Source organism: Ranitomeya imitator, chromosome 5 (genome assembly GCF_032444005.1).
Source record: "Ranitomeya imitator isolate aRanImi1 chromosome 5, aRanImi1.pri, whole genome shotgun sequence".
Lineage (NCBI taxonomy): Eukaryota > Metazoa > Chordata > Amphibia > Anura > Dendrobatidae > Ranitomeya > Ranitomeya imitator.
In genome coordinates this window covers 220,069,726-220,084,122 of record NC_091286.1, presented here as the reverse complement: position 1 = coordinate 220,084,122, position 14,397 = coordinate 220,069,726, and the positions used below count along the sequence as shown (strand labels likewise).

Here is a 14,397-nt window from a genome sequence, read left to right as displayed (position 1 = left end):
GTATTCAATGTTCACATAGATCTTAAATCTTAAGACTGTGCACACGATGTGTTTTTGATGCGTTTTCGCAGCTTTTTATTTATTTATTTATTTTTTTTTAAGTGCGGAAATGCTCCAAAAACGCAATGGATTACTTAAGCAATGTTAATCAATGACATTCCTGAAGTGGTCTGCACATGATCCGGAAATTTCCATCCTTATTTGTTATTTACAGTGTTTTATTTTCTGCAGCATGTCAATTCTTTTTGCGGATCTGCAGCGTTTCTGCATCCATCGATTTCCACTGAGTCAGTCAAATCCGCTGCGATTTGTCAAAGGGAAATTATATCAGAAGGAGGAAGAGTGTGTGGGTGGAGAATATATGTGTGTTTCTGTGTGTGGGCTGAGAATGGGTGTTTGTCTCTGTATGTGGGCGGAGAGCCTACATGTGAGATCGTCGTGGGACACTCCGTATTAAATGGACTACGTCAGACGGGATAGTATTATATGTTGGTTTATTATTTTATTTTTGTTGCAGGAGACTAGGGTGTCGAGAATTAGGCGTTCAGTAAGTATGGTATTTAGATTCAACAAAGGAGTCTGTGTGTTTTTTTTCAAATAAAGGACTTTATTCTAGCCGTGTCTTTATTTACCATGTAACTATAGGATTAGTAATGGATAGGTGTCTTATTTACGCCTCTCCATTACTCAGCCGTGGGTTTGATGTCACCGGACAATACAAAGGTGACATCAATCCCACTTGCCATCGCTACAGGGCAAGTGGGAAGAGCGTGGCTAAGTGCCAGAATTGGCACATTTATGAGATGCGCCATTTCTGGGGTGGCTGAGAGCTGATGTTTGTAGCCTGTGGGGATGCGAATATCCATGGCCCCTTCCCAGGCTATTAATATCAGCCCGCAGCTGTCTGCCTAGCCTTTGCTGGTTCGATTTTATTGGGGGACCACATGTAAAAAAATTTTCTGGGGTTCCTATGTAAACTAGTCATTAAAAGCTATGCAAACAGCTGTGAACTGATATTAATAGCTTGCGAACCTTTGGATATTGACTCCTTTCCAGAATATTAACATCTGCCCTCAGCGTTTTTTTTCCCCCTGCTTGTTATTAACCCCTTTCTGACCTCGGACGGGATAGTACGTCCGAGGTCAGATCCCCTGCTTTGATGCGGGCTCCGGTGGTGAGCCCGCATCAAAGCCGGGACATGTCAGCTGTTTTGAACAGCTGACATGTGCCCGTAATAGGCGCGAGCAGAATCGCGATCAGCCCGCGCCTATTAACTAGTTAAATGCCGCTGTCAAACGCAGACAGCGGCATTTAACTACCGCTTCCGGCCGGGCGGCCGGAAATGGCGTCATCGCCGACCCCCGTCACATGATCGGGGGTCGGCGATGCGTCTCCATTGTAACCATAGAGGTCCTTGAGACCTCTATGGTTACTGATCGCCGGCAGCTGTGAGCGCCCCCTGTGGTCGGCGCTCACAGCACACCTGATTTTCAGCTACAAAGCAGCGAACAGCAGATCGCTGCTATGTAGCATAGGCGATCGTGCTGTGCCTGCTTCTAGCCTCCCATGGAGGCTATTGAAGCATGGCAAAAGTAAAAAAAAAAAAAGTAAAAAAAAAAATGTGAAAAAAATAAAAAAAATATAAAAGTTTAAATCACCCCCCTTTCGCCCCAATCAAAATAAATCAATAAAAAAAAAAAAATCAAATCTACGCATATTTGGTATCGCCGCGCTCAGAATCGGCCGATCTATCAACTAAAAAAAGCATTAACCTGATCGCTAAACAGCGTAGCGAGAAAAAAATTCGAAACGCCAGAATTAGGTTTTTTTGGTCGCCGCGACATTGCATTAAAATGAAATAACGGGCGATCAAAAGAACGTATCTGCACCAAAATGCTATCATTAAAAACGTCATCTCAGCACGCAAAAAATAAGCCCTCAACCGACCCCAGATCATGAAAAATGGAGATGCTACGGGTATCGGAAAATGGCGCAATTTTTTTTTGTTTTTTAGCAAAGTTTGGAATTTTTTTTCACCACTTAGGTAAAAAATAACCTAGTCATGTTAGGTGTCTATGAACTCGTACTGACCTGGAGAATCATAATGTCAGGTCAGTTTTAGCATTTAGTGAACCTAGCAAAAAAGCCAAACAAAAAACAAGTGTGGGATTGCACTTTTTTTGCAATTTCACCGCACTTGGAATATTTTTCCCGTTTTCTAGTACACGACATGCTAAAACCAATGATGTCGTTCAAAAGTACAACTTGTCCAGCAAAAAATAAGCCCTCACATGGCCAAATTGACGGAAAAATAAAAAAGATGGCTCTGGGAAGGAGGGGAGTGAAAAACGAACACGGAAAAATGAAAATCCCAAGGTCATGAAGGGGTTAAAAATCACGCGGGAGACCATGCATTATTATTTTATTTTTTTTTTTAAATAAACAGATATTGCATTTCACATGCATTTCACATCCTGTCAAACCAATCTAATCAGTTTTTATGAAGAGGTAAGCTATAGACTGGACCACGGTGAGTCATTGGACGTGGTATATCTCGATTTTTCCAAAGCGTTTGATACCGTGCCGCACAAGAGGTTGGTACACAAAATGAGAATGCTTGGTCTGGGGGAAAATGTGTGTAAATGGGTTAGTAACTGGCTTAGTGATAGAAAGCAGAGGGTGGTTATAAATGGTATAGTCTCTAACTGGGTCGCTGTGACCAGTGGGGTACCGCAGGGGTCAGTATTGGGACCTGTTCTCTTCAACATATTCATTAATGATCTGGTAGAAGGTTTACACAGTAAAATATCGATATTTGCAGATGATACAAAACTATGTAAAGCAGTTAATACAAGAGAAGATAGTATTCTGCTACAGATGGATCTGGATAAGTTGGAAACTTGGGCTGAAAGGTGGCAGATGAGGTTTAACAATGATAAATGTAAGGTTATACACATGGGAAGAGGGAATCAATATCACCATTACACACTGAACGGGAAACCACTGGGTAAATCTGACAGGGAGAAGGACTTGGGGATCCTAGTTAATGATAAACTTACCTGGAGCAGCCAGTGCCAGGCAGCAGCTGCCAAGGCAAACAGGATCATGGGGTGCATTAAAAGAGGTCTGGATACACATGATGAGAGCATTATACTGCCTCTGTACAAATCCCTAGTTAGACCGCACATGGAGTACTGTGTCCAGTTTTGGGCACCGGTGCTCAGGAAGGATATAATGGAACTAGAGAGAGTACAAAGGAGGGCAACAAAATTAATAAAGGGGATGGGAGAACTACAATACCCAGATAGATTAGCGAAATTAGGATTATTTAGTCTAGAAAAAAGACGACTGAGGGGCGATCTAATAACCATGTATAAGTATATAAGGGGACAATACAAATATCTCGCTGAGGATCTGTTTATACCAAGGAAGGTGACGGGCACAAGGGGGCATTCTTTGCGTCTGGAGGAGAGAAGGTTTTTCCACCAACATAGAAGAGGATTCTTTACTGTTAGGGCAGTGAGAATCTGGAATTGCTTGCCTGAGGAGGTGGTGATGGCGAACTCAGTCGAGGGGTTCAAGAGAGGCCTGGATGTCTTCCTGGAGCAGAACAATACTGTATCATACAATTATTAGGTTCTGTAGAAGGACGTAGATCTGGGTATTTATTATGATGGAATATAGGCTGAACTGGATGGACAAATGTCTTTTTTCGGCCTTACTAACTATGTTACTATGTTACTATGTTACATAGATTTCTGACAGTTGCTTTTTGCTACAGCATATGTAGGTTAATTAAGTTAATGCTGCTACACATAGCCTTAGGCTGCCGTCACACTAGCAGTATTTGGTCAGTATTTTACCTCAGTATTTGTAGCCAAAACCAGGAGTGGAACAAATAGAGGAGAAGTATAAAAGAAACATATGCACCACTTCTGCATTGATCACCCACTGAGAAATACTGATGTAAAATACTGACCAAATACTGATAGTGTGACGGCAGCCTTAGTGTTTCCACAGTGCTGCTTAATATTTCTGAGCTTGTTCACTAGTTATTAGTAGTGATGAGCGAGTGTACTCGTTGCTCGGGTTTTCCTGAGCACGCTTGGGTGGTCTCCGTGATTTAGGCTGTGTGCACACGTTGCGTTTTTTCGCTATAAAAACATGATAAAAAAGCATTAAAAAAACATATGCATCCCATCAATTATAATGCATTCTGCAATTTTTGTGCACATACTGCGTTTTTTTCCACAAAAAAAACGCTTCTTGGTAAAAAACGCAGCATGTTCATTAATTTTGCAGATTTTTCACGTTTTTTCCTGCTATTTAATGCATTGGGAAAAAATGCATGCGGATTCCTTGCAGAAAATGTCCGGTTTTCTTCAGGAATTTTCTGCAAGTAATCCTGACGTGTGCACAAACCCTTACAGCTACTACCCAGCCTGAGTACATGTAGGGGCTGACTGGTTGCTAGGTAATCCTCACATGTAATAAACTGTCTAGTAGCTGTAAATCATTCAGCTGCCGCGATGAAAACTTAATCTCCGAACACTAACAAATACTCAGAGACCACCCGAACATGCTCACGAAAACCCGAGCAACGAGTATACTCGCTCATCACTAGTTATTAGCATTGTCTAATTAACCCCTTCATGACCCAGCCTATTTTGACCTTAAAGACCTTGCCGTTTTTTGCAATTCTGACCAGTGTCCCTTTATGAGGTAATAACTCAGGAACACTTCAACGGATCCTAGTGGTTCTGAGATTGTTTTTTCGTGACATATTGGGCTTCATGTTAGTGGTAAATTTAGGCCGATAATTTTTGCGTTTATTTCTAAAAAAAAAAAATCGGAAATTTGGAGAAAATTTTGAAAATTTCGCAATTTTCTAATTTTTATTCTGTAAAACCAGAGAGATATGTGACACAAAATAGTTAATAAATAACATTTCCCACATGTCTACTTTACATCAGCACAATTTTGGAACCAAAATTTTTTTTTGCTAGGAAGTTATAAGGGTTAAAATTTGACCAACGATTTCTCATTTTTACAAAAAAATTTACAAAACCATTTTTTTTTAGGGACCACTTCACATTTGAAGTCACTTTGAGGGGTCTATATAGGAGAAAATACCCAAAAGTGACACCAATCTAAAAACTGCACCCCTCAAGGTGCTCAAAACCACATTCAAGTAGTTTATTAACCCTTCAGGTGTTTCACAGCAGCAGAAGAAACATGGAAGGAAAAAAATGAACATTTAACTTTTTAGTCACAAAAATGTTCTTTTAGCAACATTTTTTTTATTTTCCCAAGGGTAAAAGGAGAAACTCAACCCTAAAAGCTGTTGTCCAATTTGTCCTGAGTACGTTGAAACCTCATATGTGGGGGGGGAACCACTGTTTGGGCGCACGGCAGGGCTCGGAAGGGAAGGAGCGCCATTTGACTTTTTGAATGAAAAAATAGCTCCCATCTTTAGCGGACACCATGTCGCATTTGGAGAGCCCCTGTGTGCCTAAACATTGGACCTCCCCCACATGTGACCCCATTTTGGAAACTAGACCACCCAAGGAACTTATCTAGATGCATATTGAGCACTTTGAACCCCCAAGTGCTTCACAAATTGATCTATAAAAATGAAAACGTACTTTTTTTTCACAAAAATTTTATTTTAGCCTCAATTTTTTCCATTTTCACATGGGCATCAGGATAAAATGGATGCTAAAATTTGTTGAGCAATTTCTCCTGAGTACACCGATATCTCACATGTGGAGGTAAACCACTGTTTGGGCGCACGGCAAGGCTCAGAAGGGAAGGAGCGCCACTTGACTTTTTGAATGGAAAATTAGCTCCATTCATTAGCGGACACAATGTTGCGTATGGAAGGTATGTAGTGTATGTCAGGTTGGTGTGTGTGGTGTAGTATTCACCACACACACCAACCTGATGTACACTATACCAAACTACACACCAACCTGACGTACACTACGCCATACACACCAACCTGACACACTACGTCAGGTTGGAGTGTGTGGTGTAGTGTACGTCAGGTTGGGGTGTGGTGTAGTGTACGTCAGGTTGGGGTGTCTGGTGTAGTGTACACCATACACACACACCAACCTGACGTACACTATACCACACCACACACCAACCTGACGTACACTACGCCATACACACCAACCTGACACACTAGGTCAGGTTGGAGTGTGTGGTGTAGTGTACGTCAGGTTGGGGTGTGGTGTAGTGTACGTCAGGTTGGGGTGTGTGGTGTAGTGTACACCATACACACACACCAACCTGACGTACTCTATACCACACCACACACCAACCTCACGTACACTACGCCATACACACCAACCTGACACACTACGTCAGGTTGGAGTGTGTGGTGTAGTGTACGTCAGGTTGGGGTGTGTGTGTGGTGTTGTGTATATCAGCCTGGTGTGGGTGAGTTCTGTAGGGGAATGTCAGGATGTGTTTAGTCCACGGACGTGTGATGAATTCTGAAGCATTCATTCAAACACAGTCCAGGTTTGTCGGGACACGTTTCACATTGGAAACGAGTTTCCCTTCTTATCCCCCTTTTATAGCACACCCGGCACCTTTTTTTTGCTCTCCCCTCACAGGGAAAATGTTGCCCTGGTACCATACGGGAGACTTGAGTTCCAGGGGTGCTGGGGCCCGCTCCTTCCTCGCCTCCAAACATTAGGGCCTTTATCACCGCCTCCTGGAACTGAAGGAAGGTGTTGTTGGTCTGGCCTGCACATCGTGATAGCACGTATGCGTTATACAGTGCCATTTGCACGATGTGCACAGCCAGTTTTTTATACCACACCTTCGTCTTCCGCATGGCACTATAGGGCTGGAGGACTTGATCAGAAAGATCAACTCCCCCCATGTGTTTGTTGTACCCCAGTGCACAGTCCGGTTTGTGTACCTGGGCTGGGGTACCTCGAACGGTGGTGGCCGTGGTGCCGGGACCATGGATTGTGGTCAAGAAAAAGACGTCCCTTTTGTCTTTGAACTTGACCACAAGCATGTTGCCGCTACATTGGGCCCGGCTCTCACCCTTTGGGAGAGCCTGCTCAATTAGCGGCAAAGGGAGACCCCTCTTGTTTCTGTGCACGGTACCGCAAGCGACGGTTGCTCTGGCAGAGAGGGATTGAAAGAGTGGGATGCTTGTATAAAAGTTATCAACGTACAGATGGTAACCTTTATCAAGCAGTGGGTGGACCAAATCCCACACTATTTTCCCACTCACCCCCAGAGCAGGTGGACAATCTGGGGGCTGGATACTGCTGTCCTTTCCTTGATAAACTCTAAAGCTGAGAGTGTACCCTGAGGTACTCTCACAGATCTTGTAGAGTTTTATCCCGTACCTCGCCCTTTTGCTGGGCAGGTACTGACGGAACTGAAGCCTCCCTTTGAAGTGGATGAGGGATTCATCCACACAAATTTCCCTTTGGGGAATGTACACTTCAGCAAACTTGTTGCTGAAGTGTTCGATGTCCGGCCGAATATTGAACAGTCTATCAAAATTCGGGTCATCGCGAGGAAGGATGTCCGTGTTGTCCCTAAAATGGAGAAATTTATGAATCGCCTCAAAACGTTTGCGAATCATAACCATGCCATATATTGGAGTTTGATATATAATATCAGTACTCCAGTATTGGCGAATTTCTGGTTTCTTCACAATCCCCATGTGAAGTACCAGTCCCCAATATTTCATCATTTCTACGGAGTCAACGGGATTCCAAGTAGTAAATGATGAACTTGGGTTTTCGGCAAAAAATTGCAGGGCGTACAAATTTGTTTGCTCCACCATGAGACTGACGATTGACTCCGAGAAAAAGACTTTGAAAAAGTCTATTTCCCTGAGGTTGGCAGTCTCAAATTGGATTCTGGATTGGGGAATGAAATCAGGAATCCGTGGAGTAAAATTTTCAGGGACGGGGGTCCAGACGGGGGCACTAGTGCTAGCTTGGGCATGACTAGCACTAGGTTGGGGGGTTACTTCCACTTGGCTCCGGCTCTCCTCCCCTGGGCTCCGGACGATTTCTCGACCTGCGACATCTTGGGGGTGGCGAGTCGGTGTCACTAGAGGAGGAAGAGTGGGAGGAATACAGAAAAGTGGGGTCCCCTCCCTCACTATCAGCTTCGGAGGCAAGAAAGGAATATGCCTCCTCAGCTGTGTACAGCCTTTGTGACTGGGATGACTGGGATGAGCGGGAAAAACTAAACTTTATTATAGTGTGCGTGTGTGTATGTGCGAGTGTTTGGTGAAACTTTCTACTGCAGGAGGGGGCTGCCAGGCGCGGGGGCGGCTGCCAGGCGTGGGGGCGGCTGTCAGGAGCGGGGGCGGATGTCAGGAGCGGGGGCGGCTGTCAGGCGCGGGGCGGCTGCCAGACGCGGGGGCGGCTGCCAGACGCGGGGGCGGCTGCCAGACGCGGGGGCGGCTGCCAGACGCGGGGGCGGCTGTCAGGTGCGGGGTCGGCTGTCAGGAGCGGAGGCGGCTGTCAGGAGCGGAGGCGGCTGTCAGGAGCGGGGGCGGCTGTCAGGAGCGGGGGCGGATGTCAGGAGCGGGGGCGGCTGTCAGGCGCGGGGGGGCAGAGGCGATGCAGTAGCCGATGGAATCGGCAGCAGCAGGAGGGGGTGATCAGGGGGACGGGGGGTGATCAGGGGGAAGGAGGGTGATCAGGGGGATGGGGGTGATCAGGGGGGCAGTGGGTGATCACCAGGGGACAGGAGGGAGCTGTCAGGCGTGGCGGGCAGAGGCAATGCAGTAGCAGATGGAATCGGCAGCAGCAGCAGGGGGTGATCAGGGGGACGGGGGGTGATCAGGGGGACGGGGGGTGATCAGGGGGGCAGTGGATGATCACTGGGGACAGGAGGGGGCTGTCAGGCGCAGGGGGGCAGAGGCGATGCAGTAGCAGCAGCAGATGGAATCGGCGGCAGCAGGGGGTGATCAGGGGGACGGGGGTGATCAGGGGGGCAGGAGGTGATCAGGGGGGCAGGGGGTGATCACCGGGGGACAGGAGGGGGCTGTCAGGCGCGGGGGGGGGGGGGGGGCGGCAGAGGCGATGCGACAGCAGCAGATGGAATCAGCAACAGCAGCAGGGGTGTGATGAGGGGGGCGATCAGGGGGGCAGGGGGTGATCAGGGGGGCAGGGGGTGGTCACCTAGGGGCAGGGGGGGGGGCTTTCAGGCGCGGGGGGGCTGAGGCAATGCAGCAGGAGCAGATGAAATCTGCTGCAGCAGCAGGGGGTGCTCAGGGGGGCAGGGGGTGATCAGGGGGGCAGGGGTGATCAGGGGGGCAGGGGGTGCTCAAGTGGGCAGGGGGTGATCACCAGGGGGCAGGCGGGGGCTGTCAGGAGCTGGGAGAGCTGAGGTCATTGAGCTGGCAGCAGCAGCAGCAGCAGCGGGGGGGGGGGGGGGGGTGAAAATGGGGGCAGGGGGTAAGATCGGGGGGGAGGGTGATCAGGGGGCAGAGCACAGAGGTGGATGGCAGAGAGGGGAGTACCTGGCGGCGGCGGCAGCGGCAGGAGCACAGGCGGCGGCAGGAGCAGCGGCAGATCAGCAGCAGCGGCGGCGATCGGGGGCAGGTATAAACACAGGGTCCTCGTTCTCTAGCTTCCAGCAATGGGATGAGTCTGGAGAACGAGGACAGACATATTTTACCCCGCCCCTACAGATCTGATTGGAGAGCTAGCGTCACATGGACGCTAGCTCCAATCAGAGCTGGAGGGGGTTAAATAAAGGTCTCCCGGAGCGATCGTACACCCAGGGGGGCAAAGCCACCCCCCCTGGGGTGAAGTACAGGTCCCCCTGCACCTGCGGGTACGGTGACATTTAAATGACCCCGGTCACCGGACCTGCAGGGAAGCATTCCCGCCATGACGCCACATAGGTGTCACAGGTCGGATTGGCACCGACTTTCATGACGCCTACGTGGCGTCAAAGGTCGGGAAGGGGTTAATTTTGCAGTATAATCTCTGATAGCTTAACATTTTATTTTTTATTATTTCATTTTTTGCATCGTGTGTGCAAAATTAGTAATAAAATAACACAAACATCTACAAAGAAAAAAGTTATATCTAATCAAATAAACTGTATGTAGTTTTTACCTACATTGCCGTTCTTTGCCGCAGAAGAATTATCTAGGTAAATATATCCACCAATAATATTTAGCTGAATTCTCAGGAGCACAACAAGCATACATGCACTGTACACTGCGACAATACTTCTAGTAAAACCTGTGAATGACAGAGAAAGTACACCATGAAAACAGTCGCTATTATGTCTGCACTCTTATACCACTCATTAAGGACACATTTATTTTTGCTGGATGACTTCCTTTCAGTACTGTTTCTTTAGTCTAGGTTAAAAAAAAAAAACACTATTGACACTCACTTTTACAAACAATTCCTTATACCTTAAGTATATTTCCTCACTGGAGTTAATTTTATACAAAAACCCACAACAGTCTTTATGAATCAGACACATTTGAAAAGTAGCGTACGCCTCCGTTTGCCTGGCCATAAATTTTACTCCAGTCAAGAAAAAGACAAGCTAGCATTTAGTTGGCGCTAAAGTGTTTGGCAGTTTTTGTTTTAATTCCTTAATGACCGCCGATACGTCTTTTTACTGACCTGAGATATAAGAGAATAGTCTCCCCATACAGGTGACAATCCAGCAGCTATCAGATGCACTAAAGCTGACAACTTGCTGCATGAGCCACGATCAGTGTTGGCACTGTGCATATCTGTTTAACCCCTTAGATGCTGCTGTCAATAGTGAGTACATCATATAAATGGTTAACAAAGTCTGGGGGCTCCCTCTTTATCCCCATCGGCACCCTGAGATCATTATTGTGTGGTCCTGATGTTTGCCATAGCAGTTCACGACCAAGTAATGGCCTTAAGAGTCTGCCGGCTATAGTAACTTGTTCAGAAGTTAGCGACACTTAGGTGGTAAAAATGTTATTTGTTAGCATTTTAGACGGTTTAAAAATGTAGCAGCATTTTTTCAAGGAAATGTACAAAATTAATTTTTTTTATGAACCTATATATTTGGAAATCCCCCAAAGTGATACCATTGTAAAAAAAAAAAGAACCCCCTGACATATTGAAAACTGCTGTCAGTTTATTAACTCTTCAGGTGATTTTCAGGAATTAATGCAAAGTGACATAACAGGAATGAAAAAGTGTATTTCCCTCATGTCTGCTTTACACCAGCACCATTTGTAAAAACAGGATTTTTGGTTGCCTACCGTAAAATCTGTTTCTTGGAGCCTCCATTGGGGGACACAGGTGTATGCTGCTGCCACTAGGAGGCTGACACTATGCAAATAAAAAAGTTAGCTCCTCCTCTGCAGTGTACACCCCACCGACTGGCATTATACTCTTCAGTTAGTGAGAAAGCAGTAGGAGATAATGAAACAAGGTTGAAAACCATAACCACAAACTTGAGAACTGTAAACGTGAGAACAGTCAGAGAACATATAACAAAAACGTTGGGAGGGAGCTGTGTCCCCCAATGGAGGCTCCAAGAAACAGATTTTACGGTAAGCAACCAAAAATCCTGTTTTCTTTATCGCCTCTCATTGGGGGACACAGGAACCATGGGACGTCCCAAAGCAGTCCCTAGGGCGGGAAAACAGACTTCTATCAGGTCGGAGGACTCACCACTGCCGCCTGCAAGATCCTTCTGCCTAGGCTGGCGTCCGCCGAAGCGTAGGTATGGGCCTTGTAAAATTTGGCGAACGTGTGGATGGAAGACCAAGTTGCCGCTTTGCAAAGCTGTAGGGCGGAAGCCCTGTGGTGCACCACCCAGGAGGCGCCGACTGCCCGGGTAGAGTGAGCCTTAATCCCAGGAGGGGGCACTCTGTTCTTGACCCCGTAAGCCTCCAAAATTGCCATTCTGATCCAGCGAGCAATAGTCGCTTTGGAAGCCGGTTGGCCTCTGCGCGTGCCATCAGGAATGACGAAAAAAGAATCCGTCTTCCGGAAAGAGGACGTTCTATCCAGATAGATCCTCACTGCCCTGACGAGATCCAGCTTGTTCAACGATTGCTCCAGAGGATGAGTCGGAGCTGGACAAAAGGAAGGTAGAACGATGTCCTCGTTGAGGTGGAAGGTGGAAACCACCTTCGGAAGAAAGGAAGGTGGGGGCCGGAAGACCACCTTGTCCTGGTGAATGACCAGAAACGGAGGACGGCAAGACAGGGCCGCCAACTCGGAAACGCGGCGAATAGACGTGATGGCCACCAGAAAGGTCACCTTCCAAGAAAGATAGAGGAATCTCCCTAAGAGGCTCAAATGGGGAAACCCTCAGAACGTCCAGTACCAGGTTTAAGTCCCATGCGTCCACAGGGGCCCTGTACGGCGGGACAGCGTGGGCCACTCCTTGAAGGAAGGTCTTAACCTGTGGCCGAGAAGCTAAGGTCTTCTGAAAGAGGATAGAAAGCGCAGAGACCTGGCCCTTCAGGGAGCTAAGAGCCAGGCCCGAATCCAGTCCTGCCTGAAGGAAGGCCAAAAGAGAAGGCAGAGAAAAGGACATGGATGGAACGCGGTTGGACTCGCACCAACGGAAGTAAGCCTTCCAGGTACGGTAGTAGATCCTGGAAGATGAAGGCTTCCGAGCCTGAATCATGGTGTGAATTACCCGGTCCGAAAGGCCGGACGCTCTTAGAACCGCGGTCTCAACAGCCACGCTGTTAAACTGAGCGACCGAGAATTCGGGTGGCAGATCGGACCCTGAGACAACAGATCGGGCCTGTCTGGAAGGCGCCAGGGAGCGTCCGCGAGAAGGTTGACGAGCTCTGCGAACCAAGCTCTCCTGGGCCAATCCAGGGCAATCAAGATGACTGGCACCCCTTCCGCTTTGATCTTCTTCAACAGTTTGGGGAGTAAAGGAAGGGGTGGGAACAGGTAGGGTAGCCCGAACTGTGACCAAGGAATGGCCAGAGCGTCGACGCCCACTGCGAGAGGATCGCGAGACCTGGAGACGAACTGCGGAACCTTCCTGTTCATTCGGGACGCCGTGAGATCCATGTCCGGAGTCCCCCATCGAAGACAAATCTGATGGAAGACCTCCGGATGCAAGGACCATTCCCCCGCCGCGAGGCCTTCGCGGCTGAGGAAGTCGGCGGCCCAGTTGTCCACGCCGGGGATATGCGCCGCGGATATCACCGAAACCGTTGCCTCTGCCCAAAGGAGAATCTTGGATACCTCGGCAAGGGCCAAGGAGCTCCGGGTCCCCCCCTGATGGTTGACATATGCCACAGCCGTGGCATTGTCCGTCTGGATCCGAACTGGCAGGCCCCTGAGAATCCTTTCCCAGTGGCGGAGGGACAGAAAGATGGCCCGAATTTCGAGGACATTGATTGGCAGAGTAGACTCCTGCGACGACCAACGGCCCTGAACCGTCAGGTGACGGAAAACCGCACCCCAGCCGATCAGGCTGGCGTCCGTTGTCACCACCTGCCAGTGAACTGGAAGGAAGGACCTGCCCTGGGAGATGAGAGGTGACGTCAGCCACCAGTTGAGAGACAGCTTGACCCGAGAAGAGAGTCTGATCGGCCGATCCAGGGAGAAGACAGACCTGTCCCACTGAGACAGAATGGCTTGCTGAAGGGGTCGGGAATGGAATTGGGCGAAGGGAATCGCTTCCAAGGTAGCTACCATCCTCCCCAGAACCTTCATCGCCGATCGGAGGGAGGGAGGCCGAGGACCCTGGAGCAAGTGTATGTCCCGACAAAGAGTGGATCTCTTGTCCTTGGGAAGGAAGACTCTGGTCTGACGAGTGTCGAATAGCATGCCCAGAAAAATGATGCGCTGAGAAGGAATAAGGCAGGACTTCTTCCGGTTGACCAGCCACCCGAAACGGGCTAAGGTGTCGAGAACAATGGACAGGCTTTCGTGAGCCTGAGAAAAGGACGGTGCCTTGATGAGGATGTCATCGAGGTATGGAAAAAGGACCAGGCCTCTGACTCTCAATATGGCCATCAGCGCTGCCATGATTTTCGTGAACACCCTTGGAGCGGTTGCGAGACCGAACGGCAGGGCGACGAATTGAAAGTGTTCCCGCTGCACTGCGAAGCGCAGGAAACGGTGATGTCCGGGAAATATCGGGACATGGAGGTAGGCGTCCTGGATATCTATTGAGCATAGAAATTCCTGGGCCTCCATGGAAGCAATTACTGAATGAAGGGATTCCATCCTGAAGTGTCTCAGGCGAACTCTCCTGTTCAGCAATTTGAGGTCCAGAATGGGGCGAACGTTGCCGTCTTTTTTCGGTACCACAAAAAGGTTCGAGTAGAAACCCGTGAACCGTTCTCTCTCTGGGACGGGAACGATTACCCCGGATTTGAGCAGAGAAGCGATGGCTGCGAAAAAGCCC

The 14,397-nt window shown here is 48.3% G+C and overlaps 1 protein-coding gene across 1 annotated transcript in view; it reads right to left on the bottom strand.

The window, feature by feature from the left end:
* PEX3 (peroxisomal biogenesis factor 3) overlaps window positions 1–14,397 on the bottom strand; it is a 104,576-nt gene that overhangs the window by 61,722 nt on the left and 28,457 nt on the right. Inside the window, exon 6 of the mRNA XM_069725907.1 lies at window positions 10,126–10,250. Within this exon, the coding sequence (XP_069582008.1) occupies window positions 10,126–10,250 (125 nt within the window). The remainder of the gene's footprint in view (window positions 1–10,125; window positions 10,251–14,397) is intronic.